General features: G+C 34.6%; 1 protein-coding gene and 1 pseudogene across 1 annotated transcript; both read right to left on the bottom strand.

The window, feature by feature from the left end:
* Positions 1–3,539: 3,539 nt before the first annotated feature.
* On the bottom strand, positions 3,540–5,434 carry LOC145119921 (5-amino-6-(5-phospho-D-ribitylamino)uracil phosphatase, chloroplastic pseudogene; annotated as a pseudogene).
* A 4,698-nt stretch (positions 5,435–10,132) lies between these two features.
* On the bottom strand, positions 10,133–13,277 carry LOC145120336 (bromo-adjacent homology (BAH) domain-containing protein). Its single transcript, XM_079056165.1, has 7 exons — positions 12,747–13,277; positions 12,194–12,262; positions 11,307–12,125; positions 11,130–11,213; positions 10,994–11,053; positions 10,804–10,890; positions 10,133–10,702 (listed from the first exon to the last, which is right to left on the bottom strand). The coding sequence occupies exons 1-7, from the start codon at positions 13,119–13,121 to the stop codon at positions 10,388–10,390; spliced, it is 1,809 nt and encodes a 602-aa protein (XP_078912291.1). The 5' UTR covers positions 13,122–13,277; the 3' UTR covers positions 10,133–10,387.
* Positions 13,278–17,357: the final 4,080 nt, after the last annotated feature.

The following is a 17,357-nucleotide window of genomic DNA, read 5'->3' as shown; positions in this document are numbered from 1 at the left end:
CTGGGGGATCAGATCTAGAGGCTCATTCACGAATTTTCCACCATTGGAGACCTGCAAGTGACGATTTGGAGAGCAAAATACTCAATTTCTTTCATCTTTTCAAGTCTTAGGTAGATTCTTGATGCAAATTAATTATTGTTCTTGTTACTTTGTTGCCATGAGTGGCTAATACTCTTATTTGGTTGACTTTGGCTGAAAACCAATGAATGTTTGTGGGTTTTGAAGGATTTATGTTGATTATCAATTTATTCCATGTTTATGATTCTAGTTTACAATTCTTATGCTTATTTGATGCTTTGATCATGAGCTTAGTATTTGATTGAGCAATGGTTGATTTGTTTCATTGATTTTGCATTGGATCATTGAATTTATCTAGAACAAAGGCTTTATGATGGTAGAAATCATCTCTAGCTTATGAATCATAGCTCCTTTATGGATGTGTAAGCATTTGACATCCTCTAGGAATTGGGGATTCCTTCATTCTTAAGGCTAATTGATTTCTTGGGATTAATTGCTTCATTTGACCCTTGATCTTAATTAAGAAGGTGTGTTGTGGGCTTCCCCAACCTCCATACTACCTATGAGGAATCTTGGCATATCATGCTTCATGATTGCTATAACTAATTTGGGATGAAGGATAAGCTTTGTATTAGATCCTAATGATAAACACACAAATGTTCATTGTGTTGAATTGCCTTAGTTAACAAATTATTCCCAACCTTTGAGCATCTCATCAACTTGCTTAATTGCAAGGTTTTTAGTTATTCAAGTATTTTAGTTTTCAAGTAATCAAACACCCCCCCCCCCCCCTTTTTAGTTTAATTGTAGTTAGTTAGTTTAATTTCACTAGTTCTATTGAATTGCATTGGTGATTGAATACAACCATTTCCCCGAGGATCGATACCCCTTTTTACCATTATATTACGTTTATTTAGAAATCAAAGGGTGTAATTTGCTTGGTGGACTTGACATCCCACCAGTAATCCCCACGGACTCTCCCTCCGAAGAACTTCACTCTCACTCATCTCTCTCGTTATTCTTTTCGATTTTGTCAAAATGTCAATATACAATACAGTACACAATTTGACAATACGACATCTTAACTTTCTTATCTGCGGGCTGAAGTAAAATGGGTTGGCTTTTGGATGGCTCGAGCCAAGCCTCAAAGGCTCAAACCGCTAATGACTATCGGTGGTCGACTGGTCAGGCGATGATCGATGAAGCACGGATGGATCGGCGATGGAGAGGAGGAGCGTTGGTAGAAGGTTCGCCGCCACAGATGGAGCAGCGACGGCGAAAGCTTGCCTCGCCTGAGATGGAGCAACATCGACGATGGAAGGAGGCAAGGGAATGGAGATGGATTTGAAGCAAGGAACGACGATAGATAGATGATGAGTTAGGTTAGGTTAGCGTCGGGTGGGAGATTGAGGAAGACACGCTTATTTATTTAGGTCTAAAGTCAGTACCATAATTATAGGGATTATTTTTGGAAGTTACTAAACAAATTACTAAATTACCCTTATTTATTTATTTATTTATTTAATTTTTTATTTAATTTTGATTGGTCCACATTTAAGCATACAATAACACAATAATTATTTAATTTTCATTGGTCCATATATATATATATATATATATATATATATATATATATATATATATATATATATATATATATATATATATATATATGAAACAACAATTAGTACTTTTAAAGTTATACTTAATTAAAAAAAATCTCTATTCTTACAAAACTTTTGGAATATTTTTTGAATCAAGTATGTTTTATAACTCTTTTTCATTTTTCTGAGAAAAAAATTCAAGAAAACTAAAAAAAATCACAGCCAAACTAAATTTTTTTTACAACAAAACACATCGTTAACAATTCATATTTCCAACAACATCAGGTTTAATATATAATAAATATTATATAAGACAAAACTGTACAAATGGTCCATGTGGTTAGCTGAAAATTGTCACTTTGGTCCAAAAAAGTTTGGACTAGCACCGGAGGTCCAAACTTTTCATTTTGTTGCGACTTTGGTCCATTTTGGTTTTAACTTTTTTATAATGACGAATTTGCCCCTGATATTTACTTTTTTTTATTTCTTTTATATTACAATAATTAAAAAAACAAAAACATTTTTTTTTAAATAACCACTGGAGAACAAAATTCTTACAATAATTTCTCTCTCTCTCTCTCTCTCTCTCTCTCTCTCTCTCTCTCTCTCTCTCTCAAATCCATCAATTTTTCCACAGAAATCCTAGTCTTGACTTGAAATAACCATCGGAGAAAAAAAAAACGGCCACCGGAGAAGACGAACAGAGAAAACAGTGGTGAATCCGGCGACTCTGACGTCTAGCACGAGAATGTGTTCGGCGACTCCTGTGTATGGCAACCAATATTGTTAGCGTATCTGCCCAGATCTAGTCGTTCCTAGTATCATCGTCATCTTCCCCACAAAGAAACCCTCAACCACAAGTGTTGCAACCACTGTCTTGAAACCCTAACGAAAATGTGAAAACCCTCGAAGGAAAATCTGTCTCTCCTTCTCTATCTTCCTCAGAAAACCCTAGATCTTTCATATCTTCGTTCTTATCCATCGATTCTTCTCTGGTTGACGAAGGCTATCAAATCGGAGGGTTTTCAAGATCAAAGGGTTTTCATAGAGGTTCAACAGTGGAGGCGGTGTGGACACGTGGTCGTGGTAACAACTCCGACGAAGGGTTTCCAGATCGAAGGGTTTCTAGATCGATGACTCCGCCGGCTCCGATGAAGGGTTTCTAGATCGACGACTCCAATAGGTGGGGGCATTTGGGTTGCTATGAAGCCGACGATAAGCACAAGGAAAACGGGAGGGGGTTGTTGCCCTCTTGACAGCCGAAAAACCCCACCTCCGGTGAAGGTTTTCTCGATTAAAATAGAAGAAGAAAAAGGGAGGCAGTAACAATAAGTATGGGGTGTTTGGGTTGCTTGTCATCGAGAAAGAAGAAGAAAATATGGTTGGAACGGAGGGTTTTCCAGAGAGAGAGAGAGAGACGGGTAGAGAGAGAGAGAGAGAGAGATTTATTTTTATTTTTTATTTTTTTTAAATCTAAATATCAGAAAAAAATAAATATGAGAGAGAAAGAGATATTTTTTTTTTATTTTTTATTTTTTATTTTTTTAAATCTGAAAATAAGAAAAAAAAAAAAGAAAATCATATTAACAAGGGCAAATTCATCATTTTGAAAAAAATCAAAATAGATAGGAAACAAGCAACAAAATGAAAACTTTAGACTCTGGTGCTAGTCCAAACCTTTTTAGACCAAAGTGGCAACTTTGAGCAAACCACATGGACCATTTGTGCAGTTTAGTCATTATATAAATATAAAAACAATATCGTCACTCTCTATTTCTTAATTTCCTTGACCCTACATAATGATGAAGTGATCAATAGAGTATATATTTACATCATCACCAACATCATAATAGTTATACTCGATTGTTTGACAATATGCTTCAAAGAGACATATACATGAATTGAACACGAAGCAACTTTGAAAATTCAGAGATTTATATATACATATTAAACACATATGATACATACACCATGCTATAACCGGTAATCTAATGAGACTACCACTTTACATTTTCCATTTCCCGCATTTATAAACTATAAAAAGTACACCAAATACACAGTTTCATCGTTTCAAATTAACACTATACCCATAAAACTACTGTACAAATCCAAACACAATTCACCACAAATCATCATCATCACCATCATCAACAGCCACCCTTGAAGAAGGAAGCACATTCCCCTCCTCCAACTCCATTTCCACCTCAGTTTCAGTTTCCACATCAGCAAGATTCTTCAAATCAACAACCGACAGCTCATCAAGCCACCTCACCACCAAGTCAGCAGCACTAAGCTCATAAACCGGATGCTTACTAGCCACAGCCACACACTTCATTTTAGCATCATGAGCAGCTTCAATACTCAAATTAGAATTCCCAAACACAATACATCTCTCAGGTATAAACTTCAACAACTGAGCTGCATACATGAACATTTCAGGATCAGGTTTCCCTCTATAAACATCTTCAGAAGTCACCACAACACTGAAAACGCCATTAATCCCAATTGCACCAATCGCTTCTTCAAGATTCTTTCGTGGACGGGTTGAAACTAAAGCCATTGGGATGTTGTAACGTGTTAGAACATTCACAAACTCGCGGGACCCATCACGGAATCTGTAGATTCCACCTTGTAGAGCTTGATGGATTTCTTCTTTTCTTGATGACATTCGTTTTAGTTGAGATGGATCTCTTGACCAACATAAGACTTCTGAGATTGCTTGTTCGTTCTTCATGCCTTCGATTCTTTTGAGGAGAAAAGCAGGAGGTGGGGATTTACCTTCTTCTTGTGAAAGTGCAAGCCATGATTGTTTTTCAAGATCTGGGTTGTCTTCTATCAAGACTCCTTCCCATTCGAATATGGCACCTAACCAGCCACAACCCATTTGGTGTTGACGAAGTAATGGGTTTTGTAATGATGGGTTATCTGCTTTATTCTTTGGAGGCCATGACCCTGGTTTTCTGTCTAGGTTATGGTTAGTGTTGAATTGGTTATCGGAATTCTTTTGAAATCTGTCTTCTTCTTTGAAATTGTAGATCTCTCTAGTCAACTCCATTGCTTGAGCTTTGATTGCGTAAACCTTGGACAAGCGATTAGGGTTCATTGCAACCCGTTTACCTGACGATTGTCTCCAATGGTGCCCTAAAATTGGTGTAGGCCCCAACAGGGATGTTGCAGCCATTGATTCGACCATTTTTCAGACTTGAAATTACAAGTTTGCGAAGCTCTCAATAATTGCGGAATCGAAAACCCTAATTTACTGGATTGATTCCGTGAACGGATGAGTATTAAATTGAAGGAATCACTTTTGTGGGAAAACTGGATTAATTATTCTTGATTGTCACCAAAAGGGGGAAAGGTACAACAACAATAAAGATACAAACTTTGGTCGACAACAATCAAAATCCAAAACAGAAATCCCCAAATTCACCCGAATTAAGAAATTACAACACCAAACAGCTTAAACACGTCCGATTCTATAACAATTGAACTCCAGAAATCGAAAAATATGAACAGAAAAATTAAAAAAAAAGGCAGTTAACTTAACCAAATTGAAACAAAAGAAGAAGCTTAAAGATTAAAGCTAGGGCTATATACAGTACATGTGATGATGATCATGATCATGGAAGAAAATAAAAAAGGAAAAAGGTGGTGAAAGAACCTGAATTAGGAAAGTGGATAGAGGATTGAGAAGAAGATTAGCGATTAATTTGGGGGAAAGAATTTATGTGGTTTATAGGAGGAGGAGAAGAGGGAAGTGTTGCGTGCCGCCGGAGACCGTAGAGTTTGGAATGCATACGTGTCGGATGGTGAACGTCATCCTTTATTTTCTAGAATTGATAATATTATAAATATATAGTATCGAACTATCGACACGATAAAAATAATCCGGAATAATTTTAAGGGATGAATAAATGAACAAATACATTTTCAAATTTATTAGGTTAGGATTACTAGTTTACTATTCCTTGTGAAATATGAAAATCTCTAAATGAGGGTGTTAGGAAGAAAATTATGAATTAAGGGTATAGATTTTTAGAGTTTTACATAATTTATTAGCATAAATTTAACAAAAACGATTAATAAATTCCAATGATGTCTTATATATATTCCAATACTATTGTAAAAGATTTATCAAGAGATTAGTATATCCTAAAATTGATGCGTGCTAAAATTTATTTGTGGATTAATATTGTAGGCCTTAGCCGGCATATAATTTATTAGGTTACTATTACTAGTTTACTATTAGATCGTTAATCACTAAAGTAAACCCATGAATCATAACCGAAACATAGACCAAATTCTGATTCTAGTTTGATTAACTCAAATGTGATGGTGTTTGTTGATTTTATAACCATTTACTCGGATTTTAAAGGTTAACTAAAATTCATAGCGCGGTGGCGGTAGTGCGTGAGTTTGAAAATTTTTGTAAACTTTTACATTTTCGCTTTTAAGATAAATTCAAATAATTAAAAAACTTTTATTCGTCAATAGAATCTTTTAGCTTTTGTTTTAAACAAAAAGTTCATAATACAAAACTCTTTTAACGAGAATTCACTATGCCTACGAGCATCTTGTACAAGACTACTTTGTCGATGATGTCAAGTACGCTGAAAAGTTTCGAAGACGATTCCAATTGATGAAACGATTATTATTGCATATAGTTGATGATTTGAAGAATATGTTTGAATTTGTTTCCAACTGAAATGGATGCAAGATGTAAGAAAGGTTTTACTCCGCTGCAAAAAAGCACAACTACGATTTGTTAATTAACATAGGGCATAAGAGTCAACTCATTAGATGAGTATATATGAGGATGTATGAGCAGACCACACATGATAGTGTCTATAAGTGTGCTAAATGTGTCATTAAGGTTTACGGCGTACGATATTTGTGTAAACATACGTTAAATGACATGTAACAAATGTATGTGAATTATGAAAACAATATGGGTTTCCTGAAATGCTAGGCAGCATTAATTATATGTAGTCGTAGACAATGTGCCTTAATGCATGACGTGGTTAACTCATGTGAGATGATCATAAAAGCAGTAGTGTCGTATCATCTATATATTTGACATGCACTATTTGATGTCGCGAGTCCCAACAATGACATTAATGTTTTTTACCAGATATCGAATGACATGCATCCTAGAAAGGCGTATGACTTGTCATTTGAAGTGAATGTAGTATAATACAAACGGGGATAATATCTTACTGATATGATATGTATCCTAAGTATTCTATATGTCAGTGGCGGAGGCTCTTAAAGGCCAGGAGGGGCCATGGCCTCCCCGATTTTGAGGATGATAATACATAATTACATATATGTATATAGGTCAGTTACGAAAAAAAATCATTAATATGACTAACTGGCCTCCTGATTATGAGCTTCATATAATTATGTAATATAACTCATAAAATTTACTTTAAGAAACTAGATAAAGAATCAACTAAAAAGTCCGCAAATCACTGAAAAAATCAAAACCAACCTTCATTCATTCGGAAATCAAATCAAAGAAGAAATTACTCTCACACTACATAAAAACAAATAATCATAATCTAATTAACAATTTTTTTAACTCAAGTTTTGAGTTTATAAAAACAATAAACCAAAAATACTTATTCCGGCCACCGGAAAAATATCTCAAAATTGCTCGTAAGAAAACATCATCGTTGAAAGAAGAAATCTCAAATCTGACCAGAAACCGCAACAAGTTGTTTTGCTCCTCACACCGGTCACGAGACTCCTTGCCTCTAACCTCCGTCGTGCTCTCTGTTGGCTGCTGCCCTTTCCTCTCATGTCTCCTCACCACCGGCGCAACAATGAAGTTGTACGTATTCCCTTTGCATCTCTCTTTTTCCTTCCATCCTACTCATAGATAATATTGTTTATACCTTGATTACTGTGAACAAATCTATAAAAAAGATATGATATAGACTTTTGAGTCTAGAAGCTGCTACTGTATAAATAAGTGAATACTATTACTTTATTAAATAGAAACTTTTATTTCTAGCTTGTTATTACTAGTTAGTATAGTTAGAAATTTATAAAGAAATCGTTAGTAGCTTTAGTATAGTTAGAAACTTATAATAAAACATATTTATTAAGTTTATTTATATGTTTTTGTTTTTTAAAAAAAAAATGATATAGTCCATGTAGACAATAAAGTAATTACTAATTATTAAGATATTAATATATAACAGTATGACATACAAGGTAACTAAAATCCTAATATAATAAAAATCATAATCCTTATATATTAGAAATCGTAATGTATCATGAAAATGTAAGACTATAAGACAAGCAAACAAAATAAAGAAATTTAGAAATCATTAGCATGGTTAGAAATTTATATTAAAAACTATATTTATTAAACTTGTTTATATGTTTTCGTTTTGAAAATCTTATTTCGGCCCCAGTAATTATAGTCTTCGTGTTCCGCCCCTGCTATATGTGTCGAATCATGGATATGTCCAGATGCAAAAAATGATTAAAGTTTAAGATAGTTCCATAAGAAGCTAGGAAGGATGTGGAAATAGCGTTTGATGTAAATATGCATCATATTATATAATATTGTTTTAGAAGATAAAGGAAATGTGACATACTACTGTGATGAAAACGAAATTTTACAATCCTTTGAAGTAGTAGAAATTGATATGTAACACTACATAGGAAACATAATGGAAGTACATAATTGAGATACACATCACAACATTTGCGCTAATTTAGTAAAACATATTTACAAAACTTGACTGCATATATTGTCGATGAGGATCCGGACAAGGCATCAGATGTGGATTCGAAACGAAGATTCAAAATGATATACTTAATAAATTATTCTTATGTTTTAGTTTCTTTTATGCAATTTTTATCATTTTAGTTTGAAATAATGAGTTTTTTTTATTAATTTTGAATTTATTTATAAATAAATTACATTTTTATATATTTATTAAAAAACTTAAAAAGTAAAGAAGTGAAATGTGACAATTTCCTATCCGTGAGAAGAGTAAAGAGAAAATGACGTGGCGATAAGTTCGATGAAATCAGACCCCTTTGTCTAACTCGGGTCAACTTCAGCATGAAAAATACGAAATCGGATTTCGTAACTCATAAACATACTCTTTTTCAAAATGATTTTGTTTTATATGTAAGCGACACTTATGCATCTACGATGTCATTTAAGTAGGCCTGTCGAAAAAACCCGAAACCCGTTCTACCCACCCGACCCGTTCCGAATTCGGGTAAAATGGGTCGGGTAGAACGGATAACGGGTATGAACATTCGGGTAATATGTTAACCCGATAATAATATAGGTCGGGTTTTAGGTATGAATATTTATTTTCGGGTATACCCGAATTCGTTTTTTAAATAATATCAAATATACAATGCAGTCACGTACGCACACTTCAAATAAAACAAAACCATTCGTTTCCTTCTTATGAACGACGGCTCGACAGTAGACGCAAACTTGCAAAGGGAATACGACGCTGAAGCTGAAGTCTTGAACCGTCATCACAATTCTCAGTTTCTCACCATCGCACGGAATGGAATTAAAAAAGTACATAACATATTATAAGGATTTGTGTTGTTATTATATATGTACTTGTTAATTGTATGAAGTATTTTCCTACCCGATTCTTTATTAAACCAACCAACATGTAAAAATAAAAAAATAAAAAAAAAATTATCAATAAATGTCATTTAAGAAATTTTCGGGTATACCTGATAATTACCCGACTCGACCTCAAACCCGAATACCTGAAACCCGAAAACCCGAATTATAATATAGGTCGGGTATCGGGTATTATTTTCTTAAGGAAATACCCGTTCTACCCGACCCGTTCTACCCGAAACCCGAAAATTTTACCCGTTCGATACCTCTACATTTAAGTTGTGGATTATAATATAGTGAATTTATGTCACCAACTACAAAACAACAAGATCAAGAACCTACCCCTCCTATCACACCACGTTCAAACCCCAAAAAAAATTAGAACCAGTCAATGATGTGGTCTATAACCCCCAATAAAACAAAATTACCAAATTCTCCCCACACATACGACTATTCATATCACACATTTAACGGATCCTTCTTTTTGACCCCAAAGCTTACATCAAACATCCTAAAGGTCCACATTTTCCCACGACAAAGATGCCCATGCCCACCAAACACAAAGACACCGAAAGAGAGCAGAAAACACACGGTATCAAAAGAAAAAATGAAGATGCTTTATACAGCAAGACAAAGAAGTTTCATGAGCTTAATAAATTAAGCACTTAATATGCACAGCTATATATGATTGTTTCTTTTTGACTTAATATGAACATAATAACTTAATGGGTCAAGCCAAAAAGCTTTTTTTCGCCCATTTTTTGTTCTTTTTTTTCGCCCAACTTTTCTCACGCTAATATTTTTAAAAATTGTAAAATTTGTATTTTTTGGAATGTAAGAAATTAGAATCCAATAGTCTTAAAAAAAAAAAAAAAAAAAAAAAAAAAAAAAAACCTTTTATCCAAACAAATATCATCATTTATTTTACCCATAATATATTTAAATGGGGGAAAATAAGAAAACATCCCCAAACTGAAACCCAAGGGCAAAACAGACCTTTCACAAAATTTCCTGGATGGACAACCTATCCGTCTAAAAAACACACAAGAATTTACCTAACTGTTGTTTTTGATTTGTAAGCTTTTCATAATAATGATAATGATATATCTCAAAGAGATGCATATACGATTCCAACTATTAAAAGTCAAAACTAGTCTACATGATGATCACTTGGTGGTGGTGGTGGTGGTGGGAGGTTATCTTGGTCCTCAACCTTAGACTTGTTAAAGGATCTCTGCTTTTCCGGCTCATTTACTTTTTTAACACCACCATCACTACTGGCGGCAGTAGGAGGAGTAGGGTGGTGGTCACGAGGACTGACCAGCTTCTTTTCAACATCTTCAAATTTTGCAGTGGCCCATGGTGCGGACCCCACAGTCTTTGCAGAACTGGGCCCATCTATTGTAAGACTCGATGCTTCATCTCTAGAAGCATACCACATGTTACCACATGCAGTACACTCAAGCTGTTACACAATAGAAAATACAAACCTACTTTACTCTTTTAACAAAAATAGCCCCTCTACTTTACTTTACTTTACTTTTCACCCATAACAAAGCTTCTTACCTGATATCTATCTGCATGTCCAGCTGATATGATCTCTATCAATCGCACTTTTTTCTCTGTGCATCTTTTACATCGTGCATCTGTCATCTGTTCACATATAATAAAAAAAACATACACCAAACTCTCATTTTACTTTTTTTTTTTTTTTTTTTTTTAAAACACCAAATTAATAGAAAGAAAGAAATATTACCTGCACTTGAGCATCCTCTTCAGGCTCTTTACTTGCTATCTCCTCAGCTGTCAATCCCTCCTAAAAGTTTTTTCTTTATTTAGATTCTGTGTTTTTTTTTCTAAAAAAAAATCAAGATTGTAAATAAAACACATACCTTCAACTCATTAGGTGACATGTTAAATATTTTTGAAGCTTCTAATTCTCCCTTAAGAAGGCGACGTGCTAACTGTGCATTTTTCTGTAAATAAAATATTGTACGCGTTAAAACATTGTTAATTAAAGATGCTAATTAAGAAGTGAAAAGTTAAAAAAAATAATAATAATAATAAACCTTGAGATTAAACCATAATTGACGCATTTTCTGATTATATTTCTGATAATCAGAAGAAAGAGACTCATGTGAAGCTTTCTCAAGTGCAGCTACAGCAACAACAGCATCAACAGGCCACAAAGGTTTTGAATTTGATCCTGTTACTTTATCATTCTTGTCTTCAGATACATTACTGCAGACATATTGAACACTTTCTAGAAGCTTCTCAAGCCATCTATCACGATGATGATCACTAGTTACAGCATTGTTCTTTGCAAGAATGTTGTAATATTCTGAAGGATTACTTGTACAGCTTCCTGGTGTTTCTGATCTTGATAATGGGCCAGATGACCTGTTTGTTGTTGTTTCTTCATCTCTACTAACATCTATTGGTGTCATGTTCATGTTCTTTCTTCTCAAGAGTCTTTTACTTTTTAATTGATCTTCTTCTGTGTCATGATCTTCAAGCTTGATGTCAGGAAGGTCTCCTAAACGTGACATGGTTTTCTGAACAAGTAAGTCGATTTCATGCTGCATGTTGTCTTCATAATCTTTGTCTGTAAGCTTGAAGAGTCTTTTGAAAATGGTGTCATAGACTTTTTGGACTATAAAACCAGGGTGGAGTTTACGACTTGGGATCTGTTTGTTTGCAGGGATGAAGTGGACAACACATTTGTGCATTACAGATTCAGCTGGGACTTCATCTCTGTGAAAACTGTAGAACAGTTCCCGTGTATCACTTGATAGCCAGTTTCCACCATTTTTCTTTTCAGCTTCTTCAGGTCTGTAAAACCATTGTCCTGTCACCATTACACTCCCATCTTTTGTCTCGGTAATATCCTGTGCATGATATGTAAGTTAAGAATCAAGTTTCCATAAAAGTTTTGATTTAGAAAAGTAGATAATACCTTGATTATAGCCACATATGGCTTCTTGTTTGGTCCTTCAGGATCAGGAACTAAAAGCACAGGATCCTCCTGCACATCCACAGAGACAGAAACATGGTTGCATGAACAACTTATTCATGGTCCACAAGTTTAACATCAAACAGAGTTGGAAATTTTCTATCTGACAGAATAACTGAACAGATAAATAGATCACAGTGTGTAGCTATCAACTGAATTTAGCAAAGCCAAATCCTAGAACTCCTCTTTCATGAGCTTGAAGAATCTGTTTCATAATTCACAAGTCCTACAATCTATTTAGATGCAGATAATAAAACTGCAAAATGCTTCTCTATAGAATAACCAACAGATACGTTAAAATTTTAGTTGAGAAGAAAGAGTTATTACTTTGCAGGCAGACCAATCCTAAACTCTAGACTAATTCCCTAGATTCTCATAAAATTGCTTTGTGATTCAGAAGTATGGCAGACTATGTAAGAGAACATCAAGCATGCTAAACCACATAACAAGGAACAAATGCAAAGGAATCTGAATTATTATATGAAAAGGCACTCACAAGTTCGTAAGAAAGGCCATCAAATTCGAACGATTTATAATGATTCCTCCTTGTTTTCCCCTTTCCTGAAACCCTAACAACGTCGCCGATTGGTTTCGCGTCTTCCACAGGTACTTCTTCTTCCTCGTCATCTTCTGGTGGCGGGGAAACTTCTTTCTCGTCCTCTTCATCGTCCTTGGGTTTTTTCTTGTCTCGTTTCGATTTGGCTACTTGCTTAATTGCTTCTTCTTCTTCTTCTTCGTCATCATCTTCGTAAAACTTCATCCTCTTTCTCTTCCGCTGACTAGACCTCATTTCCGGTTCTTTCGGTGATGGCTGCGGAGGCGCGTCGTCTTCCTCGTCATCGCTGGAAGCTAGGTACCTCCTGTCGCGCATTTTTGTTACTGGGAAATTCTGGTGATGCCTGTGTCTGTGACGAGAAGGCGGGGGAGCTCTATACTTTCTTTTTGGGCTAAAATAAAAATTACACGAAATTACGCAATCAAGTATTCAGTAGCGTGGTTTACCAATTTTAACACCGATCACAACCATAGAAAACGTTACGTCTTTTGTCTATAGGTTTTTTCTTCTTTTTTGGTAATTTATCTATGACAATATTGTAAGAATGGTGAATTTGGTTGTCAAATATGTTGTTTTGGTTAAAAGGTTTGATGGTGCATAATAGTCTTGTTTGATGGTGCATAGTAGTCCATACAACACCTAAAAGATGAATATGCTCTTAAAATAGTTATTTTTAATTTCCTTTTATTTATTTTATTATTCTTTTAATTAAAAAAACTAAAAAGAAATTTCATCCCACCCCACCTAAGTTATGACTCCTACCAATCCCTCTTAAGAAAACACACACATCATCTCCACCAAAAAGAAATCCCACCTCACAACCACCCTGCCACCACCACCTAGATTTTATATGAAAATGTCCCAAATGCCATGAAAAATCCAAGCTTTATGATCCACAAATACAATCAATTGAGTGTTGATTTACAAGATTTGAATTCTTGTAACAATTTCACGTCATGAATCCCAATAAGAAATTAGGTTAATCCTTCGATAAATGGAGTTGCTCGATACACAATTGTCACACTCAAAATCTCCAGTATCACATCATTCATCAGCCGATTCGCATCCATAAACATCTTTATCATCCCTTCCTCCATCTTCGCCACAACAGTTGTTGGAGACACCTTGCCTGAGCCAACTTTCACATTTCGATCACCACCACCACCATCGATCAACACCACTACCACCATTTAACACCACCACTCTCCGGTTGTTCAGAATCTATAAATGAACTACATCACCTTGATAGGGTTTTTAAATCTAACCTTGCTCTTTCTCTCTTTTTCTTTTTCTTTCTCTCTCTCTCCCCCCTTCTTCAGCGAGTTCGATTTCAACCATACTTCACTCTCTATTTCTTTCTCAAGTGTGAGTGATGTTGATTTGTGGTGAACTGTGTATTCTCTAGCGAGTTCGATTTCGACCATACATCTATTTAAGTTCGTCTCCTTCATGTGGAAATCAAAGCACAATAAAACCATAGATCAGAGAAGTGCAAAAAATCAAATTGAATCTGGAATAATTTGAAGTAGTTCAAGAACCTAGAGGGTTACAGCGATTCAAGATCATGCAAGAATTGAGAGCCACTAAATGGTTAATTGTCGAAAACATCAACATTCTCCATTAATGCTCGATTTCTTCATTGTTGTTTGATTTCTTGTCGAATAAGAAAGGGAATGGGATATTTGTTATGCTCGTTTTCTACATGTGTATGTGTGTGTGTTTTAATCTACATGTGTTTATGTACAAAAATGGTGCAAAGAGAGATAAAGAGAAGGGGATGGCATGATAGGGGTAAGGGTAGACGTAGAGAGATAAAGGAAAGGGAGATAGTAGGTCATTCTCTAATATTTGATTACTTAAAATCATTAAAATTAATATAAAAAACAAATATAAGGGGTACAAATCGTCTTTTTAGGTGTATAGGGACCAAAATCACTAAAAATATCTTAAATTGCACAAGTGATGCACCACTAAAACTTTTTTGACCAAAATCATAGTATTTTGTCAACCACGATGACCATTTTTGCAATTTTGTCTTTATCTATTGTAAGAGACTTTTATCTTTTTATTTTATTTTGAACGTTTCAAAATATTATTTATTTTTTAAAATTAAAATTAGGTTCTCTCTCCATTTCGGGTTTGTTTTCCATAACATTTATGTTTTCTTCTTGAGTTTTTAATAAATTGGGAGGGAGGTTATAGAAAGGGATTGAAAAGGAAATACAAGTAACACATGGTGTTATTGAAATGTCGTTTATACGATTTAAACAACCTTTAGTATAATATTTTTTTTAAGTTCAATTGTGGTAAATGGTTTCAAAACATCAATTTCAAAATAGTTTGTAAAACATATTTCAAAGTTGGATGCGAGACGAAGAGGTTTTCAGGATTTGATTGATTCACTTAATATGATGTTCATGAAGTCGGATGGATCTGCTGACATCCGTCAAATGAGGATTCAGTGATTAGTGTGACATCCATATTTTCACGGTCAGAAAATACCTTTTTATTTATGTCTATTTTAAAACATAATATTCTTTATATTGCGGAATTTGTCCCATAAAAAGTATTTACGAAGAAATTTTTTTTATTGATTTATTAAAACTTTGGGATGTCATAATTGATACGAGAAACATAAGAATAAACGTAGTCATTACATGTCTTACAATATCTTTTATACTATGACCTATATATCCTTGAATCTCTCATCAGATTCGAGCATCATTATCTTCGTATTGTTTCCTGTGATACAAAGAAATTGAGTTCTTTATATCCACACGCAGTTATCAAAGAAATCTACAACTTTCATTTTGACTCTGTCAGCTAATTCTCACTTTATTTTTAAAGTTATATTTTTATAGGCTTGGACTGTTAAAATCCATATAAAAATCATAACTCTCTCATGCGATATCCGTTTTTGACTGTCTTTATATTCATGGATAGGAATTGACGAGATCTTCAACTCTCATTTATATTGTTTTTCCTAACAATCTACTGATCTTAATTTCGGTTTCTGTGTCGCATACTGTTACGCTGAAACTTGGAAAAATCATAACTTCCTCATACAAAATTAGATTTGTATGTTCTCTATATGTACACCCTCGGGTTTATGACTACTATGACTTTTGTTTAGATCACTAAGGTTAATAAGTAATCTATCTCTGATTCATATTTTACGACGCGCATAGTCGTGTCGGTTTAATCGCGAAACTTCGAAGAAGCATAACTTCTTCATACGAAGTCGGATTCGGGTGTTCTATATATCTACGGAAATCGTGTTGATGTTTCCTACATTTTTATGATGATTAATTTGGATAAAAAGTAATATATCTATACTTCAAATTTTATAAAACGACTGTTTATATTGAATTCTATTGGAATGCGAAAATTGGGTGTTACAACTCTCCCCCAATTACAAAGATTTCGTCCGCGAAATCACGTTCCTTGCGCTCTTGGACGTCACCCTATTGGAGTCATCGAGATCAACTCGTGATCTTAGTTGACGTTGCTGCATCGAATTTGCCTATTTGCACTTATTTAACCGTAGAACTTTGTTTTCTTCGTAGACGTACTCCCAAATTCCTCGTGAAAATTTCCAAAACCGGAAATTCGTCGGTTTGCACTTCCAGAAATTACATTTACGATTGAAGATCGCCTTCAAACGTGAAATATCGACACAATAGACTCATTATAAAGCGACTAACTTGGGAAACGATCTCTTAATGGAATTTTTTTTCCGGAACATGCCTCTAAAAGGTGTATGGTATATCGTTCTTACTTTGTGTTCTTCGACAACTTTCTACACTATACGCTTAAAACACACACGAATCTAGATTGACAGTGGTTTTTCTACCTAATTCAGGTGTTCCAACATCCTGAAATTTATCTAAAACCACTGTAACAGGTTTGTTGGTTCGGAAAACACTGGAACCATTAATCTAATATTGATAACGGACTCGTTATAAGTCTTTCTCATCTTCCAACTTACTAGATTATAATGAACATTGGGTTACCAATAACCTTCTCGCATGGCTCTAACTACTTTACCTATATCAAGGTTCCACTATTGTTCGAGCAATTCGTTCTTATGCCCACTCACAATACGTCGTGACACTTATCCAACTATTGGTTGAACCTGGATCAACAACTTGATCTATCAATCCTATTATGTATAATGTTGATACATCTAAAATCCTTGTAAAGCACTACCACTCCTCTTAATCGACATGTCTATCCCGAATGATCATCTTCTAGGCGTCTCTATACGCATTTTAGACGATGTTCATACTATGCTTTTCTACTTGACATCGATCCTACGGTTTCTGTCCTTTTGGCATAGGACCACTAAGTCCTTATTACGAGCTTAACTAAGCTTTCCAATTCTGACGTATCCATTGAATATTTGACACCATCTATGGAAAACTACGCCATATATTGAACTCCTAATCCTCTGCTGCGAGGATATATTCTTCATTCGTGAACGTACGAACCTAAATGGTTTTCTTGGCTATCTGAGTCGTACTGACGTGACAGACAAAAAGTAAAGAAAAG

Source organism: Lactuca virosa, chromosome 6, assembly GCF_052849685.1.
Source record: "Lactuca virosa cultivar CGN04683 chromosome 6, Lactuca_virosa_CGN04683_v6, whole genome shotgun sequence".
In the NCBI taxonomy this organism is placed as follows: domain Eukaryota; kingdom Viridiplantae; phylum Streptophyta; class Magnoliopsida; order Asterales; family Asteraceae; genus Lactuca; species Lactuca virosa.
Note: the sequence above shows the minus strand (reverse complement) of the source record. Positions and strands in the feature narration are given on the sequence as shown.